Genomic DNA, 19,229 nt, shown 5'->3' with positions numbered 1-19,229 from the left:
ACTACTTCAGCTAGCAGGAGATCAGCTAGATAGCTTATCTAAAGATTGCAAACACCTAAAATAGGTAGAAGGTAGAAGAAGAAGAATAGGTAGAAGACCTGAATAAACATTTTTCCAAAGAAGATATACAGATGGCCAACAGACATGAAGAAAAGATGTTCAGTATCACTGATCATCAGGGAAATGCAAATCCATATCACAATGAGGTATCACCTCACACCTGTCTGAATGGCTAGAATCAAAAACAAGAAAAACAAGTGTTGGCAAGGATGTGGAAAAAGGAACTCCCGTGTTGGAGGGAATGTAAATTGGTGCAAGTACTGTGGAAAATAGTATGAAGGGTCCTCAAAAAATTTTTAAATAGAATTACTATACATTCCAGTAATTCCACTACTGGGTATTTACCTAAAGAAAACGGAAACACTAATTTGAAAAGATTTATGCTTCCTTGTTTATTGCAGCTTCATTTACGATAGCCGAGATATGGAAGAAACCTAAGTGTCCATCAATAGATGAATGAATAAAGGAGAGGTGGTATATGTACGTAATTGAATATTACGCAGCTGTAAAAAAGAATGAGATCTTGCCATTTGCAGACAACATGGATGGACTAAGAGGGTATATGCTAAGTGAAAGAAGTCATGCAGAGGAAAACAAGTATACAACTTTGCTTACATATGGAATCTAAAAAACAAAACAAATGAACAAAAATAAGTCCATGAGGACATAAGGTATAACATGTGGAATATAGCCAGTATTATTGTAATAACTTTGTATGACAACCTGATAACTAGACATCACAGGGATCATTTCATAACATATAAAAATATCAAATCACTACGATATAAGCCTGAAACTAATAAGATATTGCAATTATTTCTCAACATGATAAGTCAACAGCAGGCACTTGTGAATCATGAAAACACTGGTGGTACTTTGGTTACCTGATCTCTGACCTCCAGACCATGCCCTCCTTTGGATGGAGCTGCTGCCTAGAGGGTGCTTTCTCAAGCCTGGCAGCTGGGACTCAAGCTCTTCCTCCCGGAGCCTGTGCTCTCCTTCTCCTCAGGGAGTTCCTGTTCTGCTTCTATCCTGTTACCTTGGGAATGGAGAAGCAGGCCCATGTTGGAGTTTGCCCTGCTTCACAAACCATGGAGATGATGGCAGGCCTGTAAAAAGAAGAAAGTGGCCCAGAGAATACTCATCCGTTTACCCCAATCACATATCCACCCATTCTGGGGAAACAGTCCACATTCAGATTGGATCATCCATAAGTCACCCCGTAGAGAAGATGCTGTGAATAAGGAGATAGAGTATTATCACAAATTTATGTTTGCTGCCTCTCCTTGGCAGCCCATTCCCACAAAACAGTCCAGTCCTAGACATACATTAATGCTGCTGACCTACACCAGAGGCTGAGTGAAGTTGGAAAACTCCAGTGAGTCTTCATAAAATATCATAACTCTGCTCGGCTGCAAAAAAAATTCATTGAAGGGAAAACACAGTAGTTCTCTTTACACATTGGCTTTTTAGTAGGTGCTAGCCGTCTGGGCACCTGGGAACCCATCCATCATGATCTAGAGAACCTCCTGGACACTGTCCTTGTGGGTGTTTTGAAACTATTTTTAGTAACATACCAGACTTCCTAACTGGAAGGCTTCCTGCAGTGGCTCTTAACAGGTTGAAGGCATCCTGGCTGATGCAGCTACAGAAGGACAGATGGAAGGAGTCCTCTGCACGGTGCCAGCCTCTCACGGTTTCTCCTCATCCCCCATCGCATCACTTCCTCTCTCTGAAAGCACCCTGGAAGGAGTCCTGGGCTAGATCTGCTTGGCCTGGGAGCAGGTGGTGGCAAATGGTCGAGGTGTTGGCTGTGGTGAAATGGCCTTTCTCTTCCAGGAGCCCTCGGGATCCCATCCGTGACCCAGCTTTGATGTGAACTCAGGCCCGAGCAGAACAGCTCCTGAGCTCCTGGTCTTACCCTTCTTATCCCTGCATCAACTCTGGGGAGCTGTGCACACTCTAGGCTGTGCACAGCAGGGGCTGTGTGTCTGAGCCCTGTCTAAAGGCTGTGGCCTCCCACACCCCAGCCTCCTCCCTACACACTACTCCCCTGGGCTCCTGCATAGGCCTCAGTAATCAGCTTCTTCCCACCTTGGGCTTCTGAGAATTTCCACTGAACTTCTTCCGTGGAAGCCCTGCCCCATCATGCCTGGTGTTCTGCTCCCCTGGCTACTAGGTTTCTTGCCCTGCTCACTTCCTCTGTGCCCCTTTGACGAGGACGAGGCAGAAGCAGCTCAGGTGGTGTTGGGATTCCTCCTGCCCTTGAGGCTCACTCTCTCCTGCCTCCCATCCTGTCCTGAGTTCATGTTTCTCTCTCCTGCGCTGCCATCTTTGTTGCTGGACCACAGAAGTTCCAGGTAAAAGTTAGCTCACATCTGAAGTAGAGAGTTCAGATCTATAGTTGTTGAACTCAAATGAATTTCATCTCTAGACAGATGCACGTCAGCCCACAGTGCAGGTTGCCTGCCTGGGCTGCAGGGAGGCGGGCATGCAGAACTAGAGACCATACCTGGCTCGTGAAGATGACACAAGGTTGGGGACAAAAGGTCAGGGCAGGTGGCCTCCACAGTCAGCTGTTAAGGCTACAGCCCAGGGGAGCCCCTGGGGTCACTGGCACTCTCCCCACACTTAGGGCCTAGGAAGTAGGTTGACTCTTTTAAAGTGTTCCAGGGAGGCTCATGCGGTTTCTCCGCAAAGACAGACTATATCTGATAGAGGTCATCCACAGCATCTGTGATTCTGAGTGAAAACCATGCGAGACTGTGCACTCTGAGAAACAAAGTGAGGGTTTGAGGGGTAGGGGGAGGGGTGAGCGTGCTGGCGGGTGTTAAGGAGGCACAGACCGCCTGGAGCACTGGGTGTGGTATGTGAACAATGAATCTTGGAACACTGCATCAAAAACTAATGATGTATGGTGACTAAAATAACACAGAAAAACAACAACAACAAAAAACCCACACAGTGGTTAATATGGACACCAAGAGTCACAGTGAAGCCCCCCTTGGCCAGTGGCCTGCCCCCTACACCCTGGCAGAGCCCCTGTCAACTGGAGTTGAAGAGTCATGCTGTCACGCTGTGCCCCCAGCATCCTCTGCTGCCAGAGTGACTGCCTCGGTGCCTGGTCCACGACAGCAGCGGCCCTGGGCTGAAGGGGTTGGGGCGGTGGGATTGTCCGAGTGCCCCAGGGCAGGCGGTCACCCTATCAGAGGCCCCGTGTGGACATGGGTGGGAAGCTGACCTTCAGCTGCCATTTGACTGAAGGGTCTGTATAAAGTGTCCCACACAAAGTGAGTATATAGATCAGTTCCAGAATCAGGGCTTCTTCATGTGCTTGTGTCTAAAAAAAAAAAATCACAGGAAATTATTCACACAATTCAGTTGTGAGATTCTCACCCTTCCCTTTTTGCTGAGCTGAAATTCTTAGGAAAATACTTAGGCACCAACAACTAAGAATGCCTTGAGGCTATATTTAGCAGAGCTAACAATGCCTGCATTTCCTGCTTCCCTTGAGAATCAGGTGTTAAAACCTTAGATGGCTATTAAAAAACAAGTGGGCCCAGGTTGCTAGCCCAAGAATGCCATTTATAACGCTCGTGTGGAAACAGGTGGCATTTTCCTTCCAGCGGTTTCCAGCTCTCGTGTTAGTGTGAGCTGTGTGCGGGCGGCCACTCGCCTTCACTCCCCACGGCGGGTAACGGCGCGGCTTGTGACGGCATTCCGGGAGATGCGGTGCCTTTCTGTAGCCCTTGTGAGGCTCAGTCTTGCCGTCCGAAGAGGGTGGTCACAGGAAATGACACTGCCCACTGGATGGCCACCCTCTGAGAACAGACTTGCTCCCTAATCACCTTGCAAACAAAACAAGAGCCCTTCGAAGGTAAAAGAAATGCAGCTGCTTTTCGGGGAAGGATGGGTATGCTTGATTCACTGGACTAAGAGGTGAATCTGCCTGGTTAGTCTGTTAGTTTTCTTTCTCCTCTGTCCTCATTGCAGCTGGCTCCAACTGATGAGTTAACCCACGAGATGACTGGCTTTCTTGACCAGACCTTGTACAGATGGGATCATCTCCGCATGGAAGCCACAAGACCGAGAAAGCTGGCCAGAGAACTCCTCGCAGAGCTGCGCCCAGCTGGCACTGCCGTGTAGGCACCAGGCTCCCTGCGGCCTCGTGTCTCTTCATGGAATGAGTAGTGAGAATGAGCCCTAGACAGCTTGGCATGATCTGCTGGTCCATATTTTATGAAGTGAGAAGACAGGTCCTTTAGCCCAAACTCAGTCCAGTTTATTGTTCATGACTGGACTGTGCCTTGAGCATTCCCTGCCTGTTCAGCCCAGCTGTCAGAGAATCCCTAAAGAAAAGGCTTGCATCGGAGAAGATTTTTACTTCTGTTTTCCCTCATATCAAACCAAGATGTGCAACTGTGACTTGAGTGGTTCAAAGTTTTTGGACCAAGAAATGCATGAACCACCGATCAGTTTAGAAAGTAACTTCGTGCTTTTGCACAGGTCTCTTCTTCAGAAATCATGTTACTGTTATTGGTGTTTCTTTTGACCTGCAGGGATTTGAGATAAAGCCACACTGTCTTGCTTCCCTGAGAAATTCTTCATCGAGGAGCCTCTCGGGGACCTTAGAAGGGAAAACAGAGTCCACTTGAGACTGATAGCAAAGTCGTAGCGAACGGGACGGGACCACTGCTCATTGGTGGGCACGCAAGCCAGCGCTGCTGTGGAGGACAGTACTTGTCAACGGGGTAAAGCCGGTTCCAGTGCTACCTCTCTTTGCTTTCTGTTCGCTAAATGCTGCCACCAAAGGAGCTCGTATGACCTCAAGAACGGTTGACAGGAGAGTATAGGACATGTTTTGGAAACATTAGAAGCAATTATGTATCTCAGTTGTTTAGTTAACCAAAGTGGGAATTCAAAAAAAAAATTTTTTTTAAAGATTTTATTTGAGAAAGAGATCATGAGTTGGTGGGGCAGGAACAGAGAGAGAGAGGGAGAAGCAGACTCCCTGCTGAGCAGGGAGCCTGATGAGGTGCCTGATCCCAGGAACCTACGATCATGACCTAAATCAGATGCTTAACCAACTGAGCCACCCAGTGCCCTGGGAATTAGAAATTTCTGATAAAGAATTGGTAACCCCAGTATTACTTCACATTAATTAAAAAATGTTTCCCCTTTCAGGTTTTTTCTTGATATGCATTGATTATGTGCTTTTCTGTGTGCATTCTGGTCATTGAGTCAGTCAGAACTTTCTGTCCACCTTCATTTATGTGTTAGTAATCTCTGAATCACCCTTAGTCTGGACTCCTGTTTGAGGCAGGAGTAACATTTTTTGGATTAGAGGTTGTGGTTTTAGGGGTATTACTGTTTTGGTATATGGATCCATCTAAAGTTCTGGAAAATTCAAGAATTTTTGACATGAGCCTGCCTTTTGAGAAATGTTGCAATTAAAGCAGTGTTCTGGTAAAATAGATGTAACTACCACCATTATTACTTTCATATAAAAAGGTTTCATCAACATGTGCAGTAGTTGAAAAATGAGTTATAGGCTTCATTTGGAGTTGAGGACATCTGTATTATTTGTCATGGAAGCTGTGAGCAACCTCTGTGGGCATGAAGAAGGGGGCCGTTGTGTGGGAGCCTGGAGAATCCCTACCGTGAGTGCCTGTCAGGAATCCAGCTCCTGTGGTGGGAATTCACTCATGCCTTATTTCATAGCAAACAGTATCAGCAAGACTTACCCACCTCAGACTGTTCAAGCTGTGTTTCTGGAAGGTTCCTTCCTGTCCTGACCTTATCTCAGCCTTTTTCTAGTATCTCTAGTTCCTTTACAAAGCCTCTAAGTTCTCGTAAGCCTTGGACATTTGAGCCAGCCCTACCAGACTATCTGATCTGATGGGGCTTTAGTCTTCGCCCTGGTGAGCTCCTGGCCGCCCGGTGGTTGTTGTGTCTGGAGTGACCCCCCACCGACTGTCAGGGCTTTTATCAAGGGGACAGCAGGTACTGGTTTGTTTACTGATTTTACTTTCTCCCCTTGCCCTTCCCCCCTTGATAAAGTCACTAACAAGGAGAGAAATGCTTCACAGGGGGAAACACAGGGAAGCGGGACTGTGCCCCAGACCGGAGGGATAGCTGTGCGGCCTCGCTGGCAGGCCTTGGTCTTCAGCGGGGCATGAGCCGACCTCTTCAGAAGGGCTTGTGCATCGTTGCATTCACTTCGCTGAGGAGGAAGGAGTCTCCCAAAGTGCAGATGGAGGGGGAGTGCACAGTGGACGGGTTGGAAGCCCTCCCTCCCCTCGACAGCCCAGGAAGCCAGGAGCCTTGCGCTCCCTCCACTCCTGAGCAAGTCCGCACCCAGCGGCCACAGGAGTCAGGGCAGAGAAACTCTGGAGCAGGCTGAGGAGGAGCTAGTAAATGCCACCTCCTCGTCCAGTTGCCTTGGACTGGGGGAAAGTCTGGACATTTGGGGTCTTTCAGTTTTTTGAAGTTCAAAGAAGTAGGGTTCGAGCTACAAATGGGATCTAGTGAGAATGCAGGGGAAGCCACTGACGAGTGGCTTCACAAGGAAGACACCTAATGGTCTCAGACACGGAAAACCCGGAGAGGTGGCTATTCAGCCGCTCAACAAAGGGGTTGGCTCCAGTTCAGTTTGGGCTTTTCTCTGCAAGTTCAAGAAAGCTGCCGAGTGGAGACGTGCCTGATGAGCCTACAAGAAGAAAAAGGACATCAGGTTCTGTCTCTCCCACCAGCCTGCACCAGACCTGCTCTTAGGTCATTGGCAGACCCAGCTGCAGCAGAATGGGGCTGCTAAGACCATGGGCAGATTTATCGGGACACTGATGAGCCGTGAGCTTCAGGGCCTTCCACTCCCTGGCCTTTCACAGGCCCCGGGAGAGGCCCCAGCACCGTGCTCGTGATATCTGTTTTTACCAAATTTGTAGAGAGAATTTAACTGCCACTGGCAACAATGTCTCTGTGCACTCCATTGCAGCGTGGGGGTGGCCTTGTGCACTGGAACGCAGCCCAGGGGACTCGGAGTTGGCTCAGCATCACTTCAGTGTCTAGTGAAGTCACTGTGAAGGGAAAGCTTCCGAAGACCGCCAGCACCCCCGGGGGCCATGGCCCAGCAGCGGTGTGGCATGCGCCCCTGGGGGGCAGCCCCGAGGGGAGTGTGGGGAGTCCTTCCAAGACCTCAAGCTTGGGTCTGGGATGAACCTGATAGAGGTTTTCAGAGCCCTTGTAGAGCAGTAGAGATGGTTGAGCCCGTGAAACGGTCTGACCTCTCCGCAGGGGAAGGAAGAGGAGAGCCCTTGGCAGACAGCGTGTGGGCACGTGAGGCTGTTTCTCTGTGCGGCGCTAGAACAGTGTGGAGCAGGTAAGCCTGTGGCGGGTGTCCTGTGTGCTGTGGGGGCGGGGAGCAGCATCCCTGGCCTCTCCCCACTACCTACCAGCCAGGTGAGACCAGACTTTCTCCAGAATGTCTCAGGGAACCTCCCCGCCTACTCTCCAATGGAGAACCATTGCTCTAGCTGGTGGTTCATTATTTCTGGAAAATGTCCTTATAGAAACACGATTACGGAGATATAAATTAGGCTCAAGTGGATCCTAATAAGAGAACCAGATAATCCGATTCCAAAATTTATATGGAAAAATAAACACTGAGGAGCAGCCAGGACAGTCACTTCTGCCTCCATGGCCTGTTCTGCCAGGCCTAGTGCAACAAGGGAAGACTCTTAAGAGCCGCAAAGAACTTTCTGGAACATGAGACTCTGGGCAGTTCGGCACCACCCATGCCACTGGGGCCGGGCCTCACAGTGGTGGACCCATCACCAAAGGCCAGCAGAAGGAGCGCCAAGAAGACTTAGGGAAACAGCGTGGCGTGCACCCTGCATTTCTGCTTCCAGACCAAGCCCAGAGGAGCCGCCAGGGCAGGGAGCCCTGCACCCACCTCCCCTCGGCTGTGACAGTGGAAGTGGCAGAGCAGCCAGGAGAGGCTGGGGAGATCCCCGAAGTTCAGCCTGTCCCATCCCAGTCCTTGGGGCTGAGAAGCCAGAGGCCTGAACTCCTGTTCTCTCCAACACGCTTCAGGAGCCAGGTCAGTTTTCTGTGCACTGTCTGAAATCGATGGAAATATGTGATCAGAGAGGACTTTATCTGCATTTCTGCATTCTGCTTTGCATTTCTCACACACATATGCACACACGCACACTACACACACGTTTTTGGTGCTGTCACCGACCCTTTCCAGGCCCGGCTCCCGAGAGCGGGCTGCTCTGGCTGTCTTCTCCTGAGGGCCCTGTTTGCCTCTGTCCTGCTCCGACTCCAGGGTGCCCGATGCCCACCCACCGTCCCAGCAGAAGGCTCTTGGCTGGTCCTGGTCCTGGGAACTCCCGGTTTCCTTCCGCCCCCAGGCTGGGCCGATGGCCTCCTCCCTCTTTTCACACCCTCTGGACTGGAACAGAAATGCCTTATTTGGCCAATCAATCTCCCAGACAGCACCACAGGGTGGGAAAAGATCTATAAAACCCTGCCTGTGAATAGCCCCAGTCCATCTCTCCTTTCCACCTTGTAAACCCAGATGGGAAGGCCGAGGTCATTGTCCTCAAGACCATGGCCTGGGGGGCTAAGAGTTCATGCCCTCCCCACTGAGCCTCCCCCCGCCCCTCCCCTCCCCAGCACTGTCCTGGGAGGTCCAGACCGCCCTTTAAGCCCCCACCTCCCTGCAGCTTCAGCCACATAGGCTGTCTCTACCCACCCAGCCCTGACCTCCAGCTGAAGAGACTCCAGGAAGTCAAGGCTCTGGTCGGTATGGAGGCTTTGCCACAGCGGGGTCCTGCACAGAGGGTCCCCACCCCACTCTCTGCAGAGGCAGTTCAGCCCCAGGTGCCATGGGGAGAGGACACTCCAAGGGACCATCCAATGCCAAAGCAGCTGCACGCTGTCGCCCGCCCTTGGCACCTGCGGCAGCCTCTCCCTGACTGCTCAGGAATGCAGTGGGATGGACCCTGCTGCTCCAGGCCACCAGCAGAGGCAGCGGGGCATGGTGCCGTGTGGGGACGGGCTGCTCCCTCCCCAGTGCGGGTTGGCCCTGCTGAAGGGGTGGGCAGAGCCCCTCTTATGCCCCTCATTCTCCCACGCAGCCACTCAGTTACAGAACTATGAAGTGTTGGCCCAGAACACAGTTCTGATCATGTTGGACGCCGTGTTCGGGCTAAAATTTACCAAGTGTCCACGCTGAACCAGGCAGGTCAGGGGAGGAAGACAGCATGCTCTGGAAACATCTGTCTGAGACCTTTCTTTTGGAGCTCTATTCTTCATTTTTAAAGGATGGTTGAAGATTAGGGACACAGTTTACTATTTCTGGTTTCTATACTTGGGGGCATTGGGCTCTGCCTGCTACTGTGCCATGTCTATACCTCATTTAGGATGGAGACTATTATTTCAATGTTTTGATTTGAAATTCTAGTAAAAATAAGTGCTTTGAAACCCTGTCATCCTAAACTAGAGGCCAAGAGGGAGAACTGAAACCTCTTCCCTTGTATTTCTCTCCCCTCGGCCTGGGCACCTGGCACTGCTTCTGCCCCGGCCACTGCCCAAAGCCCAGAGGCCAGGTGGGGGGACCCGAATGGGCAGCAAGGGATCCTGGGGATGTCCCTTCACCACCCCCTTTCTGAAGCTCAGCCCCTCAGTCCAACCGGGCAGTACAGTGGGGAGCACCCCTGGGACATCGGAGGCCAGGCCCCTCCGATGTCCAACCATGGATTGACCCAGCAGTTGTGCTCCTGTCCCCAGCATGACTTGCTCTTCAGAGACACAGGGTCCTCTCCCTAAGGGGTGGAGGAGCGCTTCCATTCTGGAGTCCTTGGCTCTGGGGACAGCTGACTGGCAGGTAAGCAAGGCTGCTGCTGCTTGTTTTTTTTTAATAAACCTGTTAACACCCTACCAGTTCTGTGCTAGGTGGCCTGGCTGGGGGGTAGCAGGCTTGCTCAGTGGCCCCCATGTTCTAGGAAGGTCTCAGTGAGCCACAGGTACCTCACAAGGAACTAGCCTGCTAAAGGATTAGTGCTAGCGAGGGGGCCCCAAACCACCCCTGTGAAGTGCTTGGTTCCGGACAACCAGGAAAGGCTGAGTGTGGTTCAGGGTCAGACTGACGCACCACCCAAGGGAGTGCTCTCACTGAGCCAAGGGACCTATGGTGACCAGCGGCCCCTCCTGTCCCGGGCCCTCTGTGGGGGCACACTGTCATTTTGGGAAGCAGGTTTATTCTCAATTTCTCACACTGGTTCTGGGGGGCAACTCAGCCCTCCATTTCTGCTTAACGTAAGGACGACAGCAGGGGTTGTTGAACTGCTAAGGCCAGAAAGGCATTCTAGGGGAGTGGAGATCAGGACCTTTGCCACCCAGAAAGGTACAAGACTGCCAGGCAGAAAGGTCTTTGTGCTGTCTCCATGGTGATGTAACTGTGCCCTACTCCAGATGCCTCTTTCCCAAAGCAGGTGTTACCTGACCCTGGCCTCACCCAGGCCCGTCCTTACAGTGAATCGGATTAGGAGTGCAGGCCTAACCTCAGCCCGAAGGGTGACAGGTAAGCTGTCCCTGGAGAGCTTAAGAGTGAACAATCCAGACCATGAGGAGCTGTCACAGGGAGGGACATCCTGAGCCATGTGGACCCACATTCACATCCTGTCACTTAAGAGGGGACCTTGGGGATCTGTCTAGTTAAACCTGTCTGGGGGATCTTAGGGGAGGGGGCGGTCCTGCCATGGGAACCTGGGCCATGCAGCCTCCCTCCTTCGCCGGCACACCCCGACCCTGGTCTCCACAGTAGCCCATCTTCTGTCCCCAGGGCTCCTGGGCCCCCTGTATATTCTCCCGACCGCTCCAAGGCCATTCGTAGAAGCTGCTCTGTGCTCCTGTGGAGAAAAGCAACCCGGGAGGGCAGTGGGCTTTCTAACTCCAATCCTCTGACACGCCCCGGGTGGTCCGCCACGGCTACCAGCGTAAAGCTGCTTTTCTGCAATCAGATGGCACGTGGGGTTTTCCGAGCTGTCTGCTCGCCGCTGGGCGCACACCAGGGATCCCGCCATGTGGGCCAGGCTCAGGTGCAGCCCTTGGAGGAGCGGCTGAGGGCTGAGCTAGGAAAACCCGCTAAGGATTCTGAGGAAACTCGGAGCATCGGCTCACCCCAACCCCGTTCCTGTGGGGGAAACCCCAGGCACAGGCAAGGACCCCGTGCCCACAGGCCAAGCAGACAGACACCACCTAGGACTCAGCCAAGGTAGTGACAGGGGCATTCGTTCAGGTGACACCCACCGCCCCCACCCCGCCGCCCCATCCTGGATGGGCCACCACCTACCGGCGGTAACTCCTTGACTTGGGATCACAGGAGCAAGGGAATTAGTGGTCTCTGTGTAAAATCCCATGCATGGGGTGGGTGGCTCAGCCCTGCCTCAGTGGTTTCTAGAAAAACAAGCGTCACCTAACTACTGGGCCAACTGGTTGCTCACAGCCACATGGACATACCAAGCAGCTGTGTGCACATGGGCAGGTGAGGCCTGTGCCCCCCGGTCCCTTCCTGCCCCACTTGGCAGGGCCAGACATGCTCACGCAGACCATTTATTCCATGTCTGCAGAGGAAGCAGCGTTCTTATATTCAAATTCAAAAATCAAAATGATTCTTGTGCCACTGTGGTACACAAAGCACATATCCTCATATGCAGAGCACATGAGGCCATCAAAGAACATCCCCCCAGGAAACATTATAGAATAACTGTAACCATTTAAAGAATTCTGAAGACCAAGAGCTTCTGATGAAGAAATGTGTTAAAGCCACGCTTCCTCCCACAGGCCAGATGCACAGCGGGGTCCCGCACACGGCCAGGGAGCTGGGCTTGGGGCCACCATCTCGGGACCGTGGCGAGCACGCAGCCTGGTGGCTGCACGGTGGCGCCACAGCTTGGTTTCCAGGCACACGCGGGAAAGGTGCCAGCAGCAGGGTCTCCCACAGCCGCCCCGGGACAGCGACCCCCCAGGACAGTGATGAGGGGAGTGGGTAGGAGGGGGACGAGACCAGCTTGCAAAGAATACCCCTTGGGTGACACCATTTCTCATTTTAAAAAACATTAAATTCAGAAGCACACAGGAATACAAAAAGAATAATCCATTACGTTTTATTTTGAGTATGTCCTGGATTCTTACCCTGCCCTTTTACATCAAGAGTATTAACATTTTGGAAGAATCTCAACAGATCTAGAGAATTATCATCATTGGTCCCAGGATACAGAAACTGTGACCTCCGAGGATGCTGGAAATCTCCAGGTCAGCCATGTGCTGAGGGGATCAATGCAAAACGACCAGCAGCTTTCCCAATGTATCTCTGACAGCTTTCAGCATCTGGGTGAAAGAAGTGCCTTCACCTCATGGAAGAGAGCCAATGCAGATTCAGTATCTTGAGGTGGCAAGTTCAGGGCAAGGGACAAAGGTACCATGTGGCCCGTGAGCTCCAGGGAGAGCAGCCTCCGGAAAGAGAAGCACCAGGGCGTGGATGCTGCTGGCTGACGGCTTTAGCAGCCCCATTACCCTCTCTTTGATGTCCAGGGTCAATGCGATCCTGGTTCCACTAGGGCTAGGCGTAGATGCATGAAAAAGAATCTCACTGTGATCTTTCCTGCAAAGGAAACACCAATAAAATTTACTGCCTGGTAACAACGAAGGAATTCTTGTAAACCTGTACCTCTGCGTGCCTCTGCTCTCCGCTCTGGAGAGGACCCTGGGGGAGGAGAGACGAGACCGGCTGCACCTCACGACCCCACCAGTGGGGTGCCAGCGGCCGTACCCCAGCCTTCATTCCACCACACAGCTCAGGCCCCTTCACTCCACCTGCTTCCACAGCCTGAACTCTGCGCCACAAAGAGATGGCCCGGCCCGCGTCCGGCGCAGCGCTAACTGCATTCTGCCTCTAGGAGTGGAAGCTTATCCCCCGAGTCTACACAGTGCTAGGACTCCACCAGTATCCGCACCCCAGGGCCACATACAGACGGGCGCCGCCGCCGCCACCACCGACGTGAGGTCTTCCTGTGAGCGCGGTTCCAGCTCCGGAGCCTCTGGGCACTTACAAACAGGAAGGCTTTTTGCTCGAGGGCTCGACTCCTGTTCCTGCTGAACTGAGCCAGTGTGTAAAATGAGAACTGATATCAGCTCAGTAGGCACCGGAGGGCGGGTCCAATCAGCAGCCCGGGAAGCAGTGCCCCAGCTGGGGGCGCGGCGCCGTCTTGCGGGGGGCTGCGGACACAAAACAGAGGTTACCGTGCTCGGGGAAACTGAAACCAGGGGCCGCCTTGGAAAGCACCGGCCCTACTCACAACATGCAACCAACTGCTGACATAGTTTTAACTTGGTTTTTTGGTGATGCATTTGGCTTTAGTTTTTATAGAAGAAAAATTTTTGCAGCTTTCAACACATTTGACTTTTCAGGCAGATGTCTAACTAGTTGACTTATTATTTCCACAGACTTCTGGTACATTCGTGCATTCACGACAGGAGAAAGTGCATCCTCAGAGCTGAGCGGGTCTCGCATCCTCCAGAATCGCGCCTGGCACCAAGCGGGCCACTCAGGGCGGCCTCTGCCCCAGCAGCTCCAACTTAACTGTCCCCATCTCACCTTCTCTTCAGGTGCAGAACTTAGCCACTGTGAACAAAGCGGAAACCAGTCACTGTTCACCAATCAGCTAAGCTCTGCACCTCGGCAGAGAGGTCGTCGGCTGGGCATAAGGAACAGGCTGCCGAGCATCTTCCACGGCTGTTGCTTCTTCTGTTTCCAGAGAAGAGCTACAAGATGCATCTGTTCTCCGAACTGCAGAGAGAGAGAACTATGGCTTCTGGAGGAGCAGCCAAGGTCATGGTTGCGTGGTAATCCCTGGCAATGTGATTTTAATCTTAAGTCACAAATCAGCATGCCAGGAACCCAAGCAGCCAGAGCACTCGGAGCAGCACTGTGCCTGCTCACGGCCCACACTGCACACGCCGCCTTCCGCCCATGCCGGGCGCCGCCGTCCACCCTCTAGCTACCGCGTGGCCTTGACTGTGGCTTGCTGGGCGTTTTACCTGGTGTCCTAGAGGCTTAGCCGACAGCAAAAGGACTCAGAAGCAACCACACACACACCCATGCAGCTTTGGAAAATGAAATGAAAAATGCAACCAACAGCTGCCCCTGTGTGCTTCGCCACTTCCACCTAGGGGCCTGGGTTCTCAGCGAGTGGGGCTGGGGAGTCTCCTGCTGGAAGGTGCCAGAGTCACAGAAGGGGCTACGGAGAAGGGGCGTGCATGTGGCCCTGCATTCATCCACAAGGGGCAGGGACAGAAGGGAGCAGACTTGTGACCAGGGCTACCCTGAAAACTCACAATGGCTCCCCACAAGCAGCAGCAAGGGGATGGCGGGGGAACCAGCCCACTGTATGCAGTCTTCAAGAAACCCAAACTCTCCATGAAATAAAAATCTAAGAGAAATAGGATTTATACTAACTACAGCTACACAAGGGTGGTGGCAAGAAAGGCAGTATTTTCTGCTGGCACAGCTCGGCCTAGGATGCGCTGCCATCACGGGGATGGGCGGGGGGAGGGGGGCTGCACACCGCTGTTTCACTACAAGACGTACAATCGTAGAAAATACTCCCAACTATTTCCTTTTCCTGGCGGCAAACATGGTTCCTGGACTCTTCTGGAAGAACAGGATCATACTTTTCAGAACCCCTTTTTCTTCTTAGTACCAAGAGTTCTTTCAAATAAGATACTTCAACATGTTAGAAATGGTTTTGTTAACAGCAAAACATCAGAAGCACACTGAAAATCTGACAACAGGTTTAGAATATCTACATAAAATATTAAATAACCATTAAGAATTCTACATGTAGAGAAGCTGTATAAACATCAAAAATACTTGAGATTTGATGAGAAGTTTAAAAAAGATGTAAAATTCGGCCCTATTATATCACATAAAATCTTGAAGAACAACTGAGAAGACAGCCAAAGCCATGGCAGCCATTATCGGCTTGTGCTCCAACCCCACAGTTCTACCTAAGAGCTTCCCAGACCACTGGGATGACTTTTAAAATGCAGAAACCTAGTTAAAAATGAACTTCTAGGATGTAAATCTAACAGGTCAATTCCAAGCACTATTAATCAGAAGCAGTTTGAAGAATTCAGGACTCCCACTCCCGTGCAGACCAGAGAAATTCCGCTCCGGTACAAGGGCAGACATAAGCCGGGCACAGAGCCGTCCAGAGGTGCACTGTGGCGGGAGGCCCCTCAAGTTCTGCAGATGGGGGGCCGGACACAGACATCTGCACTGAGCTGAGCGTTCAGGGTAACACGGGAACATGCTCACCCGGATGGCTGGATTAGTCCTTCCACCGGCCTCCCCAGCCCACCACCTACACCTACTCCAAGTGCTCGCCTGTGTTTTTGTCCCTATAAGGAACAAAACTCCACTGGCCAAAACCGCGCGCAGGAGAGCTACTCTGCCAGGGTGGCAGCCTCTGCTTCCAAGCCCCCTCCGGCCAGACCGGGCCTCGTGCTGCCCGCAGGCACCTGGGCCGCCTGCACTCCCAGGCCACTGGCCACGAAGCAAGAGCAGAGGACCGTGGCTCCGCGTCTCCTTATCACCTCATGTGGCTCTGACGCAGAATCTCTGGTTAGAGCTGAGCGGCGGAGGAAGGGAAAGGAGAGAATCACCTCTTCAGAGTAACATCTCGGCCACCACCTCGGCTGAAGATCTGTCCATCTGCTCCTTGGTCAGCTCGAAGCACCGGCGGGCGACCTGCTGCTGCCTGGCGTCCTCGCCCAGCATCAGCTCCCCATAGAGGTACACGCCCATGGCCTGCAGGGCGCAGAGGCGCAGCGAGGAAGGGAGAAAAAGGTCATGTCCACACGTACGTGGTCCGTGCTGCTTGTGCACCCACCTGCCCACCTGGAAATCACAAAGACCCTCAAAAGACGAGACAGCTGACCAGCTGTACTTCTGCAACCTACAGTTTTCCATCCCTTCTTTCTTGTTCACACTGATCCCCCCAGAATCCTTAGCTATCCGCTCCATCAACAGAACCTCGGTGACCTAACTTTCTCCATGGAGGACTGTGTGGGAAACATGTGGACAGGCAGGTAGGTCCCCACAATGCCCACCACAGAAATCCCCGCGGCTGCAAGCAGCCCCCGAGGCACCGTGCACCTGTCACACGGTCACAAGACTTCCTCCCAGGAGAGCGTCCTGAGCCGCAGCTGGGGAACAAACACCAGCACAAAACATGCGCCATGGGAGGGAGAACCGTCCCACCGCCCAGGAAAAAGTGCCCGCTCCTTCAGCCCAGCCCGTCCGAGCCCCTCAGCCGCCCCTGCCCAGGCAGCAAACACTACCCCTGCACTTCTCCTGCAGCTTGGAAAAGGGCCAGTTATATCCTGGAAGACCACAAGAACCCTTTGGTTCTGCCTCTTCGCTTGTTCCAAGCAGTAATGCCATGGATTACATTCTGCTGGAGCAAATGAAAAGAAGATGAAGTTTTCATCACAAGATAAAAACTTGGTAGGCCGGGGCTCAAAAATTCTTCCCTGAAAAAGCTGAGTTTGGTAATCCTTATTTGGCAAAGGTGTTGGCTCTTAAAAAGCAGTTAGTTTCAGTTTCAGAAGAAACCTTAAGTTGCTTCTTACATTTTGTCCCTGTTTGTGTTTCTAAACACCTCTGCTCCAACTGTGCAAATGTGACATTTCTTCTGCTACAAAGTCATGTATTTTTCTTTGTGGGAAGAACGAGCCCTTCCCTACTGGCTGCCCCTCCATACTTGGATCCTCTCAAAAGTCCCTTTGTTTGCCTCACCGCCACCGAAGCATGGCTCCATTCTGTCAGCCCACAGTGCCCGGCGCAAAGCTCGCTCGGTGCCACACAATGGTCACGCTAACAGCAACGAGCTGCAGGCTGCCTTCCAAAAGCTGACAGAATCCGTGGCACACACACCACCACCCACAGCCACGCTGGTGCAGAGGGGGCAAGGGAGGCACCCCCAAACATATTCGTGCACCTTAGTGCTTCCTGCGGGCTCCCAGGAAGGTGACCACCTTCCCCTGCAAATAGTGAGGAAAGTTCTTGCAGGAAGGACACTGGAAATGGGCGTGGCAGGGCATGGCTGGCGCAGGTACACACCAGACTGTCCTGGGTGTTTGGGGCTCCCCCTGATTAGCCCCATTCTGCAGACACAGACACACAGGGGGACAGCTAAGCCGCGGCCTGGCTCGAGACCTGGTGATGCTGTGAGGTCTGCATGTGCGTCATGTGGTAAGGACAGTGGCCCACAGCCACGTCAAACCAATGTGGCTTCTAAGGGTGTGATTCATGATTTAAAGGGACACCGAGAGAGGGGAAAATCAGCTCCAAAATGTGTTAGAGAAGCTCCTACCTAGTCCTTAAAGATCTTTGGAAAATGTTTAAATATTTGTTATGCAAGAAAAGTTCCCAACTTGGGTCCTGTGTGAGTGAGTGCAGCAAGCAATTGGGACAGCATTAAAGGAATTCCCATCTGCTGAAAAAGGAAACTTACCTGATCCTCCTGGAGGAACCTCTCCACATCTTTGTAGGCTTTTGTATATTTGTGCTTAACAATGAGTTCACACCATCGATGGCGAACCTTAAGGAAGGAGAGAAAGTTCAGTAAGCAACAAACCGGGGGTTTCCTCAGCCTGTCTTAATGACAGAATCTGTAGTAGCAAAAGTTACTCTCTCAACTGTATTAATGTTGCTGACATGTTGTAAATTTTTAGTTTAATTTCATGTACAAAGAAAGGAACCATGTTTCTCCTGGCCTGCCGTCAACTTTAGGGGAAGAAGTGACATGGTTCAGTTAGGTGAGCTGAGGTTTTTTAAACACAATTTTGTAAGACACCAAGATGTAACCAGACAAGATACAACCAGGCAGTGGAGCACCCAGCTCAGCCAGCCCAGCTCTGCCTGCAACACGCAGTCAACAGATGTTCTCTTCAAAACCACAGCCAACTTAATTTCCAGTGAGGACCAATTCAGTTCAACGCTGCTGATCATGACCATAAACACAAGGAAAGCAGGAAGCCATGGTCGTCCACATTGCTGAGGAGACGCACAGCACACCCCTGCGGCCCGTAGGGTGGGCACCTGGGGTCAGGAAAGAGCAGGGCACCTGCTGCAAGCAGTATTCCTCCAAGGCATGCCCGCACAGTGCCACACGTCTACACAGCCTGCCATGAACAGCCCAGCTCACTATGGGGGCCATTCTGTCCAGATCCACCTGATGCAAGGTTTCCCAGAATGAATTTGCCAGGAAACCCAGCCCCCTCCAGACATTATGGGAGTCTGGTCCTAGCATTAGTGGCCTCTGCTGGTAGAGGCAGAGCCCCAGCATCTCCTGGCACTTCTGGCACATTCTTCAGGTGGAAAGCCTACCCGAATTTGGTTTTCAGAATCCAGTTGCAGGCCCAGGTCTACTGCCCCAAGTCCTCCCAATTACACACAGCAAACAGTTCACCACTTTCTATTCCTCAACATCAGCCCTCCACGGAAGTGATGACAAGCAGCAAAAAAGCTTCCTTCCTTCCCTCTTTGTTTTTACTGCCTTTGAAGGAGGAAGACCCTCCTAGTAATCCATCTGTGGCAATGGGATAATGTAAGCAATTTCAACATTTCGGCTGGGCCCCTGTAAATTACATCATTACCCACTGCTGGCCAGATCTCTCCTTTAATCTACTATAAACAGATATACAAAAAACATGTAGAAATGAAGAAACAAGTCTTTGGGGAAGAACCCTTCCCTTGGGGTACAGTATACCCCAAGACTGGGTGTTAACTCTAGGGTTCTGGTGGGGCTGCCCTTTGCTTGTGGGCAGCAAGCCCTTTGAACATCCAAGGACAAGATGCCAGGATGCCAACGATCTTTACATCCACGAAGGAATTTCAGAGGCGCATGGAAATGAGCGAATAGCCTCCGAGCATCACAACAAACGGGAAGAGTCTGGACTGGATGGGTCTTGGCAATCTTTCCATCTTCCACAAGATGTTCTTTCCTACACAGACAACAGAAGTGAACAGACCATAAAAGGGAAAGGGCAGCCCTAAAATATTCTCACAGAAAAGACAAGTGATCAGAGCTCTGAGA

The 19,229-nt window shown here is 51.9% G+C and overlaps 2 protein-coding genes across 15 annotated transcripts in view; one reads left to right on the top strand and one right to left on the bottom strand.

Moving 5' to 3' along the window:
- Positions 1-5,532, top strand: part of FANCC (FA complementation group C) — a 283,427-nt gene extending 277,895 nt beyond the window's left edge. For all 4 annotated transcript variants that reach the window (XM_082697226.1, XM_082697227.1, XM_082697228.1 and 1 more), the window contains 2 exons: positions 4,054-4,230; positions 4,620-5,532. In XM_082697226.1, the coding sequence (XP_082553352.1) occupies positions 4,054-4,206 (153 nt within the window). In that variant the 3' untranslated portion in view covers positions 4,207-4,230; positions 4,620-5,532. The remainder of the gene's footprint in view (positions 1-4,053; positions 4,231-4,619) is intronic.
- Positions 5,533-12,208: 6,676 nt separating this feature from the next.
- The window catches only part of AOPEP (aminopeptidase O (putative)), a 333,405-nt gene continuing 326,384 nt past the window's right edge, over positions 12,209-19,229 (bottom strand). For 5 of the 11 annotated variants that reach the window (XM_082697212.1, XM_082697220.1, XM_082697222.1 and 2 more), the window contains 3 exons: positions 17,646-17,732; positions 15,793-16,027; positions 12,209-12,730 (listed from right to left, as the gene is read on the bottom strand). In XM_082697212.1, coding sequence (XP_082553338.1) covers positions 15,797-16,027; positions 17,646-17,732 — 318 coding nt within the window. In that variant the 3' untranslated portion in view covers positions 12,209-12,730; positions 15,793-15,796. The other 6 variants (XM_082697219.1, XM_082697213.1, XM_082697224.1 and 3 more) reach the window with 3 other exon arrangements.

The sequence above is a fragment of the Mustela nivalis genome (assembly GCF_964662115.1).
Source record: "Mustela nivalis genome assembly, chromosome: 13".
NCBI lineage: Eukaryota > Metazoa > Chordata > Mammalia > Carnivora > Mustelidae > Mustela > Mustela nivalis.
The sequence above is the reverse complement of the archived record's forward strand: the minus strand, read 5'-3'. Positions and strand labels throughout refer to the sequence as shown.